This window comes from Liolophura sinensis, chromosome 6, assembly GCF_032854445.1.
Source record: "Liolophura sinensis isolate JHLJ2023 chromosome 6, CUHK_Ljap_v2, whole genome shotgun sequence".
Classification (NCBI taxonomy): Eukaryota; Metazoa; Mollusca; class Polyplacophora; order Chitonida; family Chitonidae; genus Liolophura; species Liolophura sinensis.
The window spans coordinates 45,385,856-45,402,241 of record NC_088300.1 but is presented as its reverse complement, the minus strand read 5'-3'; the positions used below and the strand labels follow the sequence as shown (position 1 = coordinate 45,402,241).

General features: G+C 38.0%; 2 protein-coding genes across 2 annotated transcripts; both read right to left on the bottom strand.

The window, feature by feature from the left end:
- Positions 1-759: 759 nt before the first annotated feature.
- LOC135468026 (membrane-associated tyrosine- and threonine-specific cdc2-inhibitory kinase-like) lies at positions 760-13,346 on the bottom strand. Its single transcript, XM_064746028.1, has 16 exons — positions 13,121-13,346; positions 10,693-10,825; positions 9,967-10,064; positions 9,416-9,498; positions 9,002-9,127; positions 8,138-8,213; positions 7,505-7,627; positions 7,130-7,224; positions 6,591-6,697; positions 5,559-5,662; positions 5,203-5,244; positions 4,220-4,409; positions 3,767-3,881; positions 3,332-3,451; positions 2,961-3,096; positions 760-2,217 (listed from the first exon to the last, which is right to left on the bottom strand). The coding sequence occupies exons 1-16, from the start codon at positions 13,220-13,222 to the stop codon at positions 2,188-2,190; spliced, it is 1,680 nt and encodes a 559-aa protein (XP_064602098.1). The 5' UTR covers positions 13,223-13,346; the 3' UTR covers positions 760-2,187.
- A 1,127-nt stretch (positions 13,347-14,473) lies between these two features.
- Positions 14,474-16,342, bottom strand: LOC135468644 (ATP-dependent RNA helicase DDX55-like). Its single transcript, XM_064747012.1, has one exon. The coding sequence runs from the start codon at positions 16,337-16,339 to the stop codon at positions 14,594-14,596; it is 1,746 nt and encodes a 581-aa protein (XP_064603082.1). The 5' UTR covers positions 16,340-16,342; the 3' UTR covers positions 14,474-14,593.
- Positions 16,343-16,386: the final 44 nt, after the last annotated feature.

Sequence of the window (16,386 nt, the reverse complement as noted above, 5' to 3'; positions counted from 1 at the left end):
CGTGGGAGTTTTACCCTCGACTTGGACATTTCATGTTATAGAGCTGTAATAGTAAAACAGTGCAATGTCATGCCGAAGTCACCACGCATGTCAGACATGATTTTATTTATTTATTTCACTGATGTTTTACGCCGTACTCAAGAATATTTCACTTATTCGACGGCGGCCAGCATTATGGTGGGTGGAAATCGGACAGAGCCCTGAGGATACCCATCCTCAGGTTCCGATATGATGAACCGCTGTATGTTAACATCCAGTTGACTGGGCCCATTCTCGTACGCTGAATGCCAAGCCTGGGGAGTATCAAGATTGTCGATTTTAATGTCATGGGTGTGACCGGACTCGGATACGAAACTGAAGTTCTATGCTTTCAACGGACAACGGCCAGGATTTCAACAGTTTTCTCTCTGAGGCTGGTACTAACCTCAAAACACCAATGACACAGGGACGCTTGAACAAAGAGATTGTAGGCTAAGTTGATTGTAACTACCATGGCGACAAATGATCAAGCATATCGTCATGATAGTTACAGTAAACTCAGGCTACGATCGCTCTGTGCAAGAACCCTCTGCCCAAGCCCAGACATAATTTCAGATTTAACACGGATAACTAATCATATACAGATTCAACAATAAGTAATCATGTAACTAAAGGATATCCATGACAAACCTTTGGGATATCCATGACAAACCTTAGGGATACACCATGACAAACTTTAGGGATACACACGACAAACACGATTTCTTTTAGACTAATAAACTTTATCAGTAACATCTGCGAACAACTCGTGCATCAATGGCAGTGAGACGGGGATTAATATTTACATTTGTACATACGACCTGACTAACATGTATATGTGTACAGTGTGTAACGAGATTCTAACAGTTCAATCCTAATACATGAAGATGTCAATCAGTTTTCTGATAAGTGATACATTTTAACGGGTATACAAGATTGAACAGAGAAAACTCCCCCAACATCATGTCGTCCATAAAGTGTATTACATTTAATTTACTTTTCGTTTACCGACAATCACTGAATGGTCCATTATAGGCAAAGGTACCTGGAATGTTCGGGAAAGAAAACAACTACTGTATTATTCAAACGAGCCTAAATACCATACTTCATACTACTAACTTTCAAGGTGTGGACTTCATCCTTCATCCTGCGCAGTTGGGATAAAGTTGAACTGTAATGTACAGTGAAGTTGTAAATTAATTACCCTACCAGCTTCTCCCTGTGCTTGAAAAATTCATGATCTAGCTCAAAATCATGTTAAATTGAAAATGTGATCACAGTCATGGAAAAGCATCATTAAATATTATACACAAATTAATTCTAGTATTGAATGCTTAAGCACATACCTGTGCAAACAGAGGCTGAATCTAGAATAACATCTCCAATAACTGATCCCAGTGGCATAACTCATTCTTTTAAGTAAGAAATTCAAAGTCACAACCCTTCAATGCCTAGTGGAATGAAGAACTGCTCAAAATGTGATAACCCAAACTGTGTCACAGATAAATGTACGATATATGCTGCCCTCAGTCATCACAGGAAATATCATGTGGCAATCTGGGATGTGATCTGGCACTTCAAGTATCACACAATGAATAAGGCAGGTAAATATGGAAATACGGCAGCAAATATCTACATCTGTCTATTAAACAAAGCTAAATGCTAACAAGTGAATGTTCAGAATTCACCCGACAGCCAACAACTGAACCCAAAAGGTTACCACTTCAAAACACTAGCGACCACAACATATATGTTCTGAAAGAAACGACTTAATGAAGTAAAGTAACCATTTGACAACGGTATTTTTTGGTTCATTATTTGGATGTATAAAAGTGAAGCATAAAAAAATATCATATGTAACAAATATGTACGCTGTAGCACAAAAAAAAAATGTCAAATGCATGATTAAAACAGTGAAGAAAAGACACACTGTCTTAATAGAAAGCACCAAAATTCCTAAGGCACAGACTGGCACAGCAGACATCACAGGGAAAAGTTCCGAGACTCTTTTCACTGATTTCCTGAACAGCCCTCATTGCTCTCAGCATTATGTCACATCCACGTGGATGCCTATTAACGTCAAAGGCTGTCTGCCATGTCTGCTGAATCTAGCCTCCTTTCAGTAGGGATGCAACCTCTAAATGCTGACCATCTCCCCACAGATGTTCTTCAATCTTCATCGCTGGCTGCTTCAAACATCTACAGTAACACAAAGTCAGCAATTAACTGATATTATCATAAAATAAAACTACATATATTGAAAAAAACAGAAATTGTTCGGTTTACCTCTAGATTTCTTTTTCAGGTTATATGCATAAGGCCAGAGGCTATACAGCTCTTGCAATTCACTACACTACTACAAATAAAGTTATTTCAAATTAATTAGTTATGATAGCTATGTAGTTATAAGGTAGTTATGAACACTCACAAACGGGTATGACTGGGAGAAAATAGTTTTCTTAAGTTTTCTATGATCATGGAAGCTTTTCAGAACAATTATCAACTTCTATTATTCTCTTGCCAATATTGTCATACTTGTGACTTACAAGCAAATGACATGAACCTTTGTTTTTATTCACAGTATTACTTCTTTTCTATTTAGCCAATGTTAATTAGCCCTTTTACATACGGAAATATGGAGGGTGGAACAGCCAGGTACGGTTGAGGCTTTGTTCTGCCTTAATACCCCGACAAAATCGTAAAGGGATAGATTTCCTATATTCAGCAGATACATATCCAAAGTGAACATGAAGAAACACCACGTGTTACAAACTAATGCAAGTATTTGGAGTACAATTGCTCAATTAGAATTTGAACATGTCAATCTGATTGACTTCCAAGGATTCCCTTAACACATATTGTGACAATATGGATTTCTTCATTTTATCACTGTGGTAAAGAAGTGAAAAATGAAGAAGTTGACATCCAAAAAATTAAAGTACCTCAAGAAGATTTTTTGGTTCTATTGTGGGTTTTATAAGCTCATCCATTTCACCTCCACCCATCATGTTATACGTTGGGGTGACTGGCCTCTCCAACTCAGGACTGCTTGTTAAACTGGAGTTTGGACTGAGACGTCTGCAAACACAACAATCAGTCAAAAAACAGAAAATAACACTGAACTGTACTGTAACACACAAGTTTAAGATGTTCTGCAATTCCAAAATAATTTCTGCCATGAAGATATATCAGGTCTATTAAAGCTACCATTTAGTACAAATTGCGAATCATAAAATTAGGTTCGACTTCAATCCTGTAAACCCAACATAATTCCTGCAAACACACAGGTTCATAGGTAGTTATGAACACTCACAAAGGGGTGAAACTCTTCATCCTTGAAGGCACCACTGGCGAGGAGCTCATAGGGGAGGGAACTCTGGCAGACCTGGTTCTGGTTAAGGGAGACGTGAAGGCATTGCGTAATGGCACCTTACTGAGAAGAAAGAAAAAAAAAACATTCATGATTTAACAAAATTTTGATGGTATGTCAAGGTGAGTTGATTTGAGTAAAATGAGAAATAACATCGCTCTCTGACCAGAATGAATCCTTCATTACACAAACTGCCACTAAAAGCAAAGCATGAACTGCATGAAAACCTGTTGTATTTAAACAATCTCGTGACTGTTCATTGTCACTTTGCCTGAAGCTCTTAAACATTGAACACTGCAAAGGAAAACTGATTGAAAGCAGACAAAAACAGCAGACCTGTGGAGGATTTAAGTTTCTGTGATCAACTGAAGTACTTACGCCAGAATGGCAGTCTCCCCTCCCATGTGATAGAGATCTGTATCACTAGATGAGGAGTCCAGTGGAGCACCCAGAGAGTTGTTAGTCACACTCACATCAGCCTCAAAACAGTCGTCTGAAATCACAACCCCCAGCAATTAGTAAAACAGACCATAATGTGCTCAAAAAAGATCACAACAATGTGCTCAAAAAAGATCACAACAATGTGCTCAAAAAAGATCACAACAATGTCCTCATCTCAGTAAAAAAAAAACAGCATAACAATGTCCTCATTACCAAAAAATCAGTGCGCTCAGCTAAGTTAAAAACTCACAAAAACGAAATGACTGGAGTGAAATCTTCATTTGAGAACCAGAATAAAGGCTTTCTGCTGATGCTCAGTACACATGTACATTTTCTACCAACATGTACAAAAATCATTTTAGTTCAAAATTTTGCTACTGGTGAGCTCACCATCTGAGATACTGGAGTCGAATGGCTGGCTAGAGGAGATGGAGCGAATGCTGCTTCTGGACCCCAGGGACCCCAGTGAGGACAAGGAGGATGTGTGGGGTTTGAAGCGTCGTATAGGGTACAGCACTGCCATCAGCAACATCAGCAGGAACTGTAGAATGCGTCCAAGCAGCAGACTGACTGTGGATATCTGTCAGGGAAACGTAGACATTGGTTACCATTTACATACCCTGTAAACTAATATTAACTGATGTGTTCATGCTACATGTACATCAACTGATATCTTTATGCTACATGTACATAAACTGATATCTTTATGGTACATGTACATTAACTGATATCTTCATGCTACATGTACATCAACTGATACCTTTATGCTACATTAACAGTTTTATCGGGTCTTTTTTTGTACAATCTTTACGCCGTACCAAAGAATATTTCACTTATACAACGGCGGCCAGCATTGTGCTTGCTTATGTTTAAGCACAATATTTAGCATACAAAGACAGTTAGGTAATTTTCTAAAGCTCTAGTGTTTGACACCAATGTTTGAGCCAAAATATATAGACACATTAGCAAATATACTGAACATACTGTGGAAGTTTTGTTAAACTGGGCCATGGGTATTAGTCTGATGGTTTGTAATCTATTTTGAGTACAAAACAACGTTCAGTACAGGTTATACAACACACCACTATGTCTTTATATGTTTTCATGTCTGTTTTTTCATACATTCATACCATATTTTCATAGTTGGGAATGTTATATAAACAAGAAATGCTCACACTGGCTTCCTCTCCAGCAGTAGGTGGGAAGGTCTGCCAGAAACCTGTGGATGGTTGTGGGTTTCCCCAGGGCTCTGACCAATTTCTTCTCGCCATAATGCTAGTCACTGTTGTGTGAGTGAAATATTCTTGAGTATGGCGTAAAACACCAATCAAATAAATAAAAACGTAACACAAAATGAAGTTTTTCCAACTTACAGCACTTTTGAACATGTACTCTCTTTGCCTTCTCTTCATGACCTGTCAAAAGAAGTGCAGAAGAGACAGTAACAATACCATAAAAAGTGAAATGAAAAGAATTTTAACTGACCAGCCATGTTCAATTTTTTTTCACACATTAATCATGTTAAGTTTGGGACAACTGACTTATTAATTAGTATTTAAGACACACATGCAACTCTGTAAAATTCAAAAACATCTAGAACAGCAATTCTTTTCTTTTTATAATATTCCTAATTCTATTTCTAAACTTTATTGTAAAACAAAAAACTGAGAAGCTATAACAGTCTGAGAAAAACAGTAATAAATCCACATGTTTGCTGACATTTGCCTACCTTCCTGATGCAAGGAAATGCCAGCAGCTGATCCACTGTAGGCCTTGTGCGAGGATCAGCGTCCAGCATCTGCTTGATCACATACTTCAGATCAAATGAACGAGCTGATCAACAAAACAGAAGGAAACATGTTCAGGTTAATCTAACAATTAAACATCTTAATAATATTCTGAATGAATTTTTTTCACACTTGTTGATAATGATTTTTCCCCTTGCACAGTCAAGTTCTTTTAATAGGCCAGTCCTATATTTAGCACCAAAATCCTATAATAATAACTGACAAGAGGACAACCAGTACTTGACCCACTACTTATACTAAGTACCAAGACTGCACATTTTCAAATCTTAAATAAAGCAGGTCTCAGTTTTGAACCACCCTTGTCATCAATTGTACAGAAGATGCTCTACCTCTTTGCCACAGTAGTACATGATAATAACTTATTTAATTTATTTGGTGCCTCTGTGGCTGAGGTGGTTAACGTGCCAACGCACAATGATCCTGGAGGCTCTCAATGTGATCGCTGTGAGTTCAAATCCCGTTCATGCTGGCTTCCTCTCAGGCCATAAATGGGAAGGTCTTTCAGCAACCTGCAGATGGTCGTATGTTTCCCCTTAGCACCATAATGTTTGCCACCATCATATAAGTGAAATACTATTGAGTATGGCATAAAACTCAAATCAAATCAATAAATCAAATTGATCTATTTTACTAGAATGTTTCGCCGTACTCAAGAATATTTTCCCTATATGATATTGGCCAGCATTATTCAGGGGAACCCACATAATAATCTGTAACTGGGCACCAGCGGGATCAGCATTGAAACACGACGTTGATTATGCTGTGCTGGCGCGCTAACCAACAGAGCCAAGGAGGCCCCTCCACCTCCTGTTTGTAGTCTCAATTCAAACTCCTTTAGACAATTAAGATATAATACAGCCTGACTAGAAAGTGCCACTTGAACACTACATTTATAACTTCTTCACAAATCTATGACCAAACGATGAGGCCTACAACATAAGAAAAAAACATACCATGAAGAAATTCTTCTGGAATTCGTCCCTTCCGTAACTGATGCCAGCCTTCCCCTCCTCTAGGCAGGTCCAAGTCACTGGCCAACTCTAAAATCGTCATGCCCAAGCTGGAATGGAAAACGATGACATAAACAATAATAAGATTTCAGATATTCAATAAAGATTCTGGCTTAATTGTAGGTACAGAAGCATTATTTAGTGTAAACGACATGAAAAGACAACACCAATATGTAACAAGAAGGGGCATAACTGTGTGAAGTCTGATTTCAGGGTCCATTTTCTGGCCCAAAAGCAGGTAAATTAGTAGCTGAACCTACAGAAGCAGTACTGTAGTTTCAGTGTTGATGATCAAATGTCTACTGACAGACAAAGCCATGTACCATGTTACAATACGTCATCACTGACAGAAGTATAACAATTCAAACCAAAGATTTTGATACTGAAATTTTAAGCCAAATTACACACTATGATTAATTTCAGTAAGCAAAATTATCAAAGATATGTTTGTAATCTGATCCTCGTTTGCCACCACTTTTTACCTGAATATGTCTGCAGGTTTGGAAAATTGTCCCTCCATTAGTTCTGGTGCCAGGTATTTGGGGTCACCTTCCTGAGCTTCTGACAAGTCACTCACCTGAATCAAGAAATACAGGTAAGCTTTCCACAAAAGATGAGGTCCCAAGGCTGTTTGACTAATTTGTGGTTAAAACCATACTTAATGATATTTCATGGTTAACTGAATATGTAATACTATTTATTATTTATTTATTTGATTGGTGTTTTACGCCGTACTCAAGAATATTTCACTTATACGACAGCGGCCAGCATTATGGTGGGTGGAAACCGGGCAGAGCCCAGGGGAAACCCATGACCATCCGCAGGCTGCCAAATGCAAAAAGAACAATTTAACTTACCTTGCTAAGATCGATCACAAGTCCAAAATCCCCAAGTTTACAGATGCCCTCTTTAGAGATAAAAATATTCTCTGGTTTGATGTCCATATGAATAAGGTTGTGATCGTGGAGGTGTTTCAAAGCCTGCAAGTCACAAACATAACCGTTCATAATAAATGATGACACAATATCAGGCACAGCCTTTCTAGTTTATCCACAACACTGAATGTCTGATAGGGAAGTAGTTTTGTCCTGTGAAAATACATGTACAGTTTATACTAATTGTGGATTTATATGTTACTTTGAACATCAAAATAAATATAGAAGTTACTGGTACTCATTTATTTCACTGGTATCTTTCACTAAACTTTGACAACATTTTCCTACAAGAAAGCAGTCAAGATTACAATAATAGAAAACCAGGCTTAACCCAGATGAAAACACAGTATGATGACTTAGGAGGATTACATGACAAATGCACTCACATAAAGGTTTTACAAGGCTTCATATAAGAGTAAGCAAGTGCCCTTAACAGTAAAGTACATATGAGCCTATGACTGAAAACCTCAACCAAACTATAATATTAGTCATATTATCTCACTCTCAATACAAATGTTGATCAGAATAAAATGGATAGGAACAAAACACACAAACCATTAATAAATCAACTAAATAGTTCCAAAGAACTATTTCTGTGATGTCATGTTGGTTTTCCGCAAAGGTATTCAAGCTGAAATGATACAAAATGTATTAAAGTGCAATTGACTGCATATCTAGAATTGACCTAGAGTGAGAAGGTTTCAAAGATGGGATTTGAGATATCTCCTAGAAACTCAATGCTCATGAACAATAAAGTTGCCACCTTTAGGTGCAAAAGATTGAATGACCGATGTTGAGTGAGTGAGTGAGTGAGTGCTTGGGGTTTAACGTCGTACTCAACAATTTTCCAGTCATATGACGACGAAGGAATCTTTAGGGTACATATACGTGTAATGTGCCTCCTTGTAGCAGGACGGATTTCCACCGCTCTTTTGTTTAGCGCTGCTTCACTGAGACAACTTACCGAAGGCAAGTAAGCCGCCCCGCCCAAGCCATTATACTGATACAGGTCAACCAGTCATTGCACTATCCCCTTCATGCTGAACGTCAAGCGAGGAAGTTACAACTTCTTTTAAAGTCTTAGGTGTGACTCGATCAAGGATTGATCCTGGATCTACCGGTCCCGAGACCGATGTTGAACGCCATACTTCAGAATGTTTCACTTACATGACGAGAATCAGGTTTATAATGAATGGAAGAAATGGCAGCGCCCAGAGTATGTACATCACTGACCTTCGCCAGGTACCTGTACTTACACCTTCTGAGTTATAGCTGCAGCCAAACCAGCAAAATGTTGACCCTAAAGAAATGACATGCAATATGATTTTCCAGAATATGTCTGTATGTATGTCAAATATTTGCAAAATGCTGGTTTGCCCAAATGAATGTGTCACCAAACCCACTATCACTGATACCTACCTGGTAAGACAAAGTTCTGTCTGTATATACAAGTGTTGTCTTTCCTCCCACGCCTTGAAAAACCTCACACAGTTAGGATGTGGGGGTAGTGTCTCGTGCTTAGCGACTTCCTCCAGCTTCCTCTTTCTGTGAATGTTAAGTAGGGATACACTTCCAATAATGCACATAATCTCCTATGATGATAATGAGAAATCACAAAAAACAATACATGTATATGAAACTACACTATCACCAAATATGATAAATGCTTCAGAAATATATTTGTTAATCTCCTATAGTGTACCAAAATAAGTCAAATGTCTTTCATTCAGTCCTACCAGTAGAAAAACTGAAAGTGTAGCAGTCACCAGAACTTACACATAGTTACTCTAAAGTAATTATATCGTTTTAGGCATGTGAGGTAAGACTACTAACCGATCCGATTCTCCTCGGAATCTCTCACGTGATCTCTTTACAGCGTAATACTTTCCATCCTCCCTGCTCCGCACTTTGTACGCCTGATGTAGACAAACCATAGCAACCTGACATTCTCCATCAAATACATTTAAACAAACATCCTCATAAACAGATAAGTAGACAACAATGCTAAAGTGACTTTGAAGCTCCGGCTTTAATTTGACAAAGTTCTCCTCTGCCAGTACAATAAGATATAACATTTAAAAAGATACCTTCAGACCATTTCTGACCCTGATTGAATCTGAATTGGAATTTATAATGTAGTCTTCCTTACTGTAAGGACTTACATGTTGTGTAGATCATATGAGATAGCCCCCAATACTTTAAATTCTTACAAGGTGAAACTGCTCTTAAGATGATATATATATAATGATTTCCCATTTGGGTTTAATACTGGTTAATACCCTTCAATGATAATTCTGCACGAGAAAAGAGACTCAGTCAACTGTTAAACCACTTTATCCACAGCTAATACACATACATAAAATAATGTTACAAGCATCACTTACATCACCAAATGATCCAGCCCCTATCTTGCTGACAATCTCAAAACACTGATGGAAGTACAAGTCTTTGCTGTTTTCATCATAATGTGTACTGAGACAGGCTGAGAAAGTCTGGTTAAGGACTAAACACAGATGACATTTCATTCATACAATTCTTTAGACTTTACAATTATGGCAATGTCAAAAGCTCAATGAAATGTACTTCCAAAAAGGGACGAGTTTTCAGTAGTTCAAATGACAATTTTCACACTCAGAGTAATGAATATATCGAGCATCATTCTGCGCTGAAGCTTATTTAATTACTCAAGCTCCTTAAACACAACGGAATCCATTTACTTTTTTTTTAGCATTTTTTTTTTTTTGCCATTTGATGTATGGTATTATTTAATGCTTGTCGGTCAACAAGAAAGAGAAATTTGGGGATGTAAACCAGAAATATTTGGAAAATCAACAAAACCAAGTGTATCACCTGACCCACATCCTTAGTACTAAACTTGTATGGCTGCAGTTTTATATGACTCGGTGATGAGTTAAACACAAAGTCTTAAAACATACACTACCACCTCTTCAATTACATTAGGGATTACCTTTTAGAGCAGCATCAACTCACTAACACACAGCTGTTAAGTGTGACATACATTTGTATTGTCCCTTTGTTTCTTACACTACTTACAGCACTATGTAAAGTCAAAACAAAACAACATCACACACAAAAGTATGAAAGGATACAGCTGTCTAAATGCTCCCTAAAGGAGACAACTTGAGCTCTGTTGACAATTGTATGTGGAAATATCCGGCTGATGGGTGGACAGCTCTTCACTGGAGGTCTTGGTGGTGGGGCATGCACAGGAGTGCCTCTGTCCTAAAATATTATGTGAACCATTATAAGCTATTCATATTTAACCACATTCCAGAAGGCATGCAATATTAAAAGAAATTTCCCCAATGTTTCTCCTGGAGAAGTGTTTATAAAACATGATCTGGTTAACCCCAGTCTGCTCAAATAATTAACACTACCTGTACACAGACTTTGTTTATGTTTAACAGGTTTTGTTTCTGGGTAAAATGGGCATCTGTATAATTTTAAAAGAAAAGACAACAAATAATATAACTTGGAAGTAGAGTAGAAACTGATGTGCTTGGCTTTTTTTATTTTTAAAAATAAATCAACTATTAATCTGGAATTCATATGAAGACATGGGATTAGTCATGTTGAAGTAGTAGGAAACATGATGTCGCTTTCCTTGTCGCCTGCGCACATATGGTTAAAAGGCAAACCAGGATTCAGGTGAGGTAAAAGGAAACAGCTGAGTTCTCAGGATACAGAGATAACTCTCGTCTGACTGATCAAAACTGATAACATTTTATCAAAATTAAATAGCACTTTCGGTGTTCAAAATGTACGTTATTAGTTATTCAACGTAACCAAGACAAAAAATTATGCTCTGTTAACTTCATGTGGGATAATTTAACGATGTACATATACATTTGGTCTGGTGTTGTCCCTTCTTTTAATGTTTATTGTATTAATAGACAACTTGTGCATACATGCACTGTACATCTGTAAGACTGATGCATGAATTCATCCATATGTTACATGTATAGATGTTACATGGCTAGACAGTGTGGTAGTTTAAAATTGTGACATTTAATCTATCAAAAACTCAGAGGAGAACTGCTGCATATTTTTAACTCCAATTTCATGAATCTACAATCCAAGGAGAAAACAATCAAGTGTGGTTTTATTAAACTTCTGACATACACCATAACACAGAGTGTCAATATCCCTGTTCAATAATTATAATCTAACTATAAAACATTAATCTGATTCCCACCAATCACCTTGGTGAAATTTCTTACAGGTCATCGTCATGTGAATCATTTCAAATTTATGGCCCTTTTAATGATTTAGACCGACTAAGCCAAAGAAAATAGGACGCTGAAACAAGCAACATGTTTTTAAAGATAAAGAAGAGCACAGTAAAAGGATGGAAGTTGACATCTTTAAATACTACACCAACCTGATCAAGAGCTACAGTTAAATAAAATAGACTACTGTATTGGCTGAGAAATCTGGCTGTCAGGAGTTTAACATCTGAACTGCCAGAAATTCAGGCATTATCAGTAATCAAACAGTAATCCACACATTGAACTACAGTTGTTCCGTCTACCTACTGAATGTTCCAATTTTGCCCTGACAAATTTGACATACAATGTATATTTACTGATAGAGGTAACTATGTCATCACTGATTTTTATCTTCAGAATTCCATTAGACTCAAATTCCAACTATATAAGAAATAATGTGCAGCCTTGTTCAAAAACAATGGACATTTCCTTTTTTACTGCAGTTATCACAGTATATACTCAGTGAATGAAGCCATTATTTCTATTCTAACACATCATCCATTCACCTCTATTTTACACTAATTTTCAGTTGTTAATCCCTTTCAATTTTCAAACTGATACCTGTTCACCCCTTTACACTTCTCTTGTATCGATAGCTCCATAGAAGAGTCCACTTTAAAGAACTTCAGGTTCCACATGTCGAGAACCAATGAGAATATCGCATTTCGCACATGACATGTTCACCCTGGTTGTGGGGTGAGTTAGAGACATTCCTAAAGTAAGTCTTGGCGCGAAGATTTCGGTCGGGAGTACTGAGATGTGGAAATAAAACTAACAAGAGATCAACAGACGGCAATCATGATAGGCTGCACAGCTTCATGTTGAGGACATCATATACTTTGTTTCATACACTTAAACTGTATGCGATATCAACCTATCCTCCCCAAGGTTGGAACAACTCTGCTGAATGCTTTGACATCACTCTTCGACAACAGTGTTGGGTTGGGTGCAAAAAATTCACTGCATATAAGGTCCGATGTCTCTATTCTGTGTGTGGTACATCTGTTTGGCAGATGTGTTAGAATAGCTGATATTAACAGGGATATAATTTAGGAAGCGAAATACGCCATTGTGTCTTAAAATAATTCCATTTTAAATCAACTGCTTTCTTCTATTTCAAATTGACACGCACTGTAAACCAACGGGAAGAGGGGGCACCTCTTTCTTAAGACTGACTTACTCACTACTATACATTATCGTAAGTGTAAATATACGCAGCTTTCATTGGGAATTTGGACGTGTGCCATACCTTTTTGGTTGAGAATGTCTGAAGCACTGGGAAGAATTGTGGCTGTGGTCTTGGACTGGAAAAGCCCGATTTGGACATCGTTCTCATTGTCGCTCTCGGCATGGGGCTAATCTCAGACGTACAAGGCTTCCCACTAAAGCTTCTTAGCTAAAAAACTAAACTTATTAGACGTCATAAGCCGAATTGTTTCCCCAGCATCTTTCACACAGTAAGTCATAATCGTTGTTGTTTCCCGCTGAGAGGTATCGTTTGAAAGCCATCTGCTGATTGGATGAAAGAGATCAGCGCGCCTACCGGAAGTCAATGCTGTATGACACTGTTCTCACAGTGTCCTGCATTGCAAGAAAGTGCATGTAAATTTAGGCAATGTTTTTATCTATATTTTTCTTTTTCAACTTATAAAAGGGTTCGTTATCGCTAAGTTTGACACTGTGTAGCAATCGTAAGCGCGTGACATACTAAAGATAAACTGACCAATCAGTGTATTTGTTTTGTCACAAGCTCGTGGCACTTTGCCAGAAAGGGGAAATAACTAGCCTGAGAATTTTTTGATGTGTATTTGTTTACCAAAATAGATCCTGATGAAATTGAGTATTTTCATTTGAAAGGTTTCTGTGTTGTAGTAATTCTCATTTATGACATATACAAAATTTATTTTGATAAGTGGAACTGAAAAAAATAGTGCCTATATGAACATTCATTAATAGTTCATAAAAATTGCATATTTATCACTGAGGTAATGCACATGCAGCAATTCACCCTATTCATAAAACAAGCACTTGAATTAATTTTTCATTAATTCCTAATCACTTATCTATACTATCGGTTAATGCTTAATTCACCCTGTTCATAAATAAGAACCAAAACGATTCATCTGAACATGGCTTAACTCCATACTTGAGAGTGTTTCTCTTACCAAAAAGGCTGAGAAGTCAGCCTTACAAGAGGAGGAAAATTTAACATAGGCCTAATGAATGGAACAAAAAAAAAACTTCTAACCCACCAGCCTTTGACAAATAACCTGACAACCTTTGCCTCTGTTCTCTATCAGCAGAGCTTAAGGATGTAGGCCCCTGCTGATGAACTGGAGTCGGAGAAATATCTGGGATCCCTATTCAAGGCAAAGATTAAACCAGCACCTACTGTGTCCTGGTGATGGAAAGACAGGCATATTTCACCACTCTGCACAAACTGCAACTCGATAAACAGTTAAAGCAGATCTTGATGAAAACTGCTTGTAGGAAAGTGATAGGCCTACATATTTTACATGTAACTATAGTATGTATGCAAAACTCTTTGATGAATTGAAAAAGTCAAGCTTTTATTTAACAACAGCAAGATATTAAAGGTTTCTTAAGATCTATAAACCAAAGTAAACAAACAAGAACATGTAGGCATTGGTACTTATTGCGCACACAATGTTACTTCATCACTCCATCACTGTTGTACTGTGTAGTTGTTGGCATAATACCTCTAATTGGATTCTGACAAATCCCCCACAAATTCTTCATCAAATTGCTTCTCTGTTATTTTACCAGATTTAAACTTCTTAACAAGTCTAGCATCTTTTTCCAACTCATCTAAGTCATTCTCTGTCATTTCTAACTTTCTTTTCTGAGCCAAAGCCTTCTTTTCTTTTCTTTTCTTTTTGCGCTCTTTCTTTTCCAATTGCTTAGACCATGGTTTGCTTTTCATGTGCTTTACTTTCTCTTTCTTTGGTTTAGCAGCTTGAAGTTTTCTCTGCACCGCTACACTTTTGTCTTTATATGGAATACTATTAATATTAATGTCTACAGGTGTAAAGTCACTAATCGTCTTTCCTTTCAGTTCTGGCATCTTGGGAATCTTCAGCAAACCAAATCCTGTAGCTAACTGTCCATAGTTCAATTCCTTCTTCTGAAATATCATTCTACATTCATGCTTTCCGAAGCTTTGGACAAACGAAACAAATGCCCTGACACCTTTCTCATACATGGCCCTGTCGACAAGGGATAACTTTCTGAGTGAAGGTAGCTGATTAATCACATCTTCTGCTTTCTCTATCTTCTTCAGATGTACCTTTTGATTGATCGCGATAAAGTCCACATAGCTGTCCTCACATTCCCTCAGAAATAGCAGTGCATTTCCTGTATTGCCTATCCTGGCTGTCCGTCCACACCTATGCACAAAGGCCGCTGCGGAGCTTGGAGGGTCGTACTGCAGTACCCAGTTCACGTCAGGAATATCAACCCCTCTCGCCATTACGTCCGTGCAGATCAAAACTCCACTGGGAAGCCTGCGGAACTGATCAAATATTTTGTTGCGTTTCTGCTTCATTTTGCCATGGATGCTCAGCACTTGAATGTTTTTCAGGATAGACCGAATAGCTTGAGAGAAATAGTCCACTGCCGCACACGTGCTGAAAAACATCATCAGCTTCTCAGTCTGATGTTCCTTGAGGAAATGACACAGTTGGTTGAACTTTTCATCACTCTCACAGATCATGTAAAAGTTCTGAAGTGTGGATGGAGTTCGTTGGGTCACACCATCAGACAGTTTTGTCACCTTCTTCTCCTTTACTGTAATCTGAACAGGGTTCCGTAAACCTGCCCTGATCAGTTGTTGTACCTCATCTGTCTGAGTGGCAGAAAACAAGCCAGTGCGACGCTGCTTTGGTAAAAAACTGAGGATAGTGTTGAGACTTGCTTCAAACCCCATGTCCAACAGTCTGTCTGCTTCATCAAGGACGAGAAGTTCTAATGACTTGACGCTAGCTGCCAAGTTCACGCCATGATGACTCCGTTGTAGAAGATCCACCAGTCTTCCTGGAGTGGCCACCATAATGTGAGACCCCTGACTTTTTAGTTTATCCAGGTCTTCTTGTGGATTATTTCCTCCTATCAACAAAATTCGGGTGAATTGAGGAGTGAATATGAGGAATTCAGACAATACTTCATCAATCTGCACAGCCAATTCTCTAGTTGGTGTCAAAATTATTGCTCCTATTTCTTGTTTTTTCAACGGGAATTCTCTGTGTAGTAACATTTCCAACAAGGGAATGACAAATGCCAGAGTCTTTCCACTTCCTGTTACCGCCTCAGCGGCTACATCTTTCCGCTTAAGCAACAAAGGTATACAGGCTGCTTGGACTGGTGTCATCCGAGAAAACTTCAGTTTTTGTAAAGCGTTCAATGTTGATTGACTCAACTTTGGTGACAGTTTATCCCACGTGTCTTCCATGTTTTGAACCAACCGGATGTTGTACAGAATTATCGCCCCTACAGGAA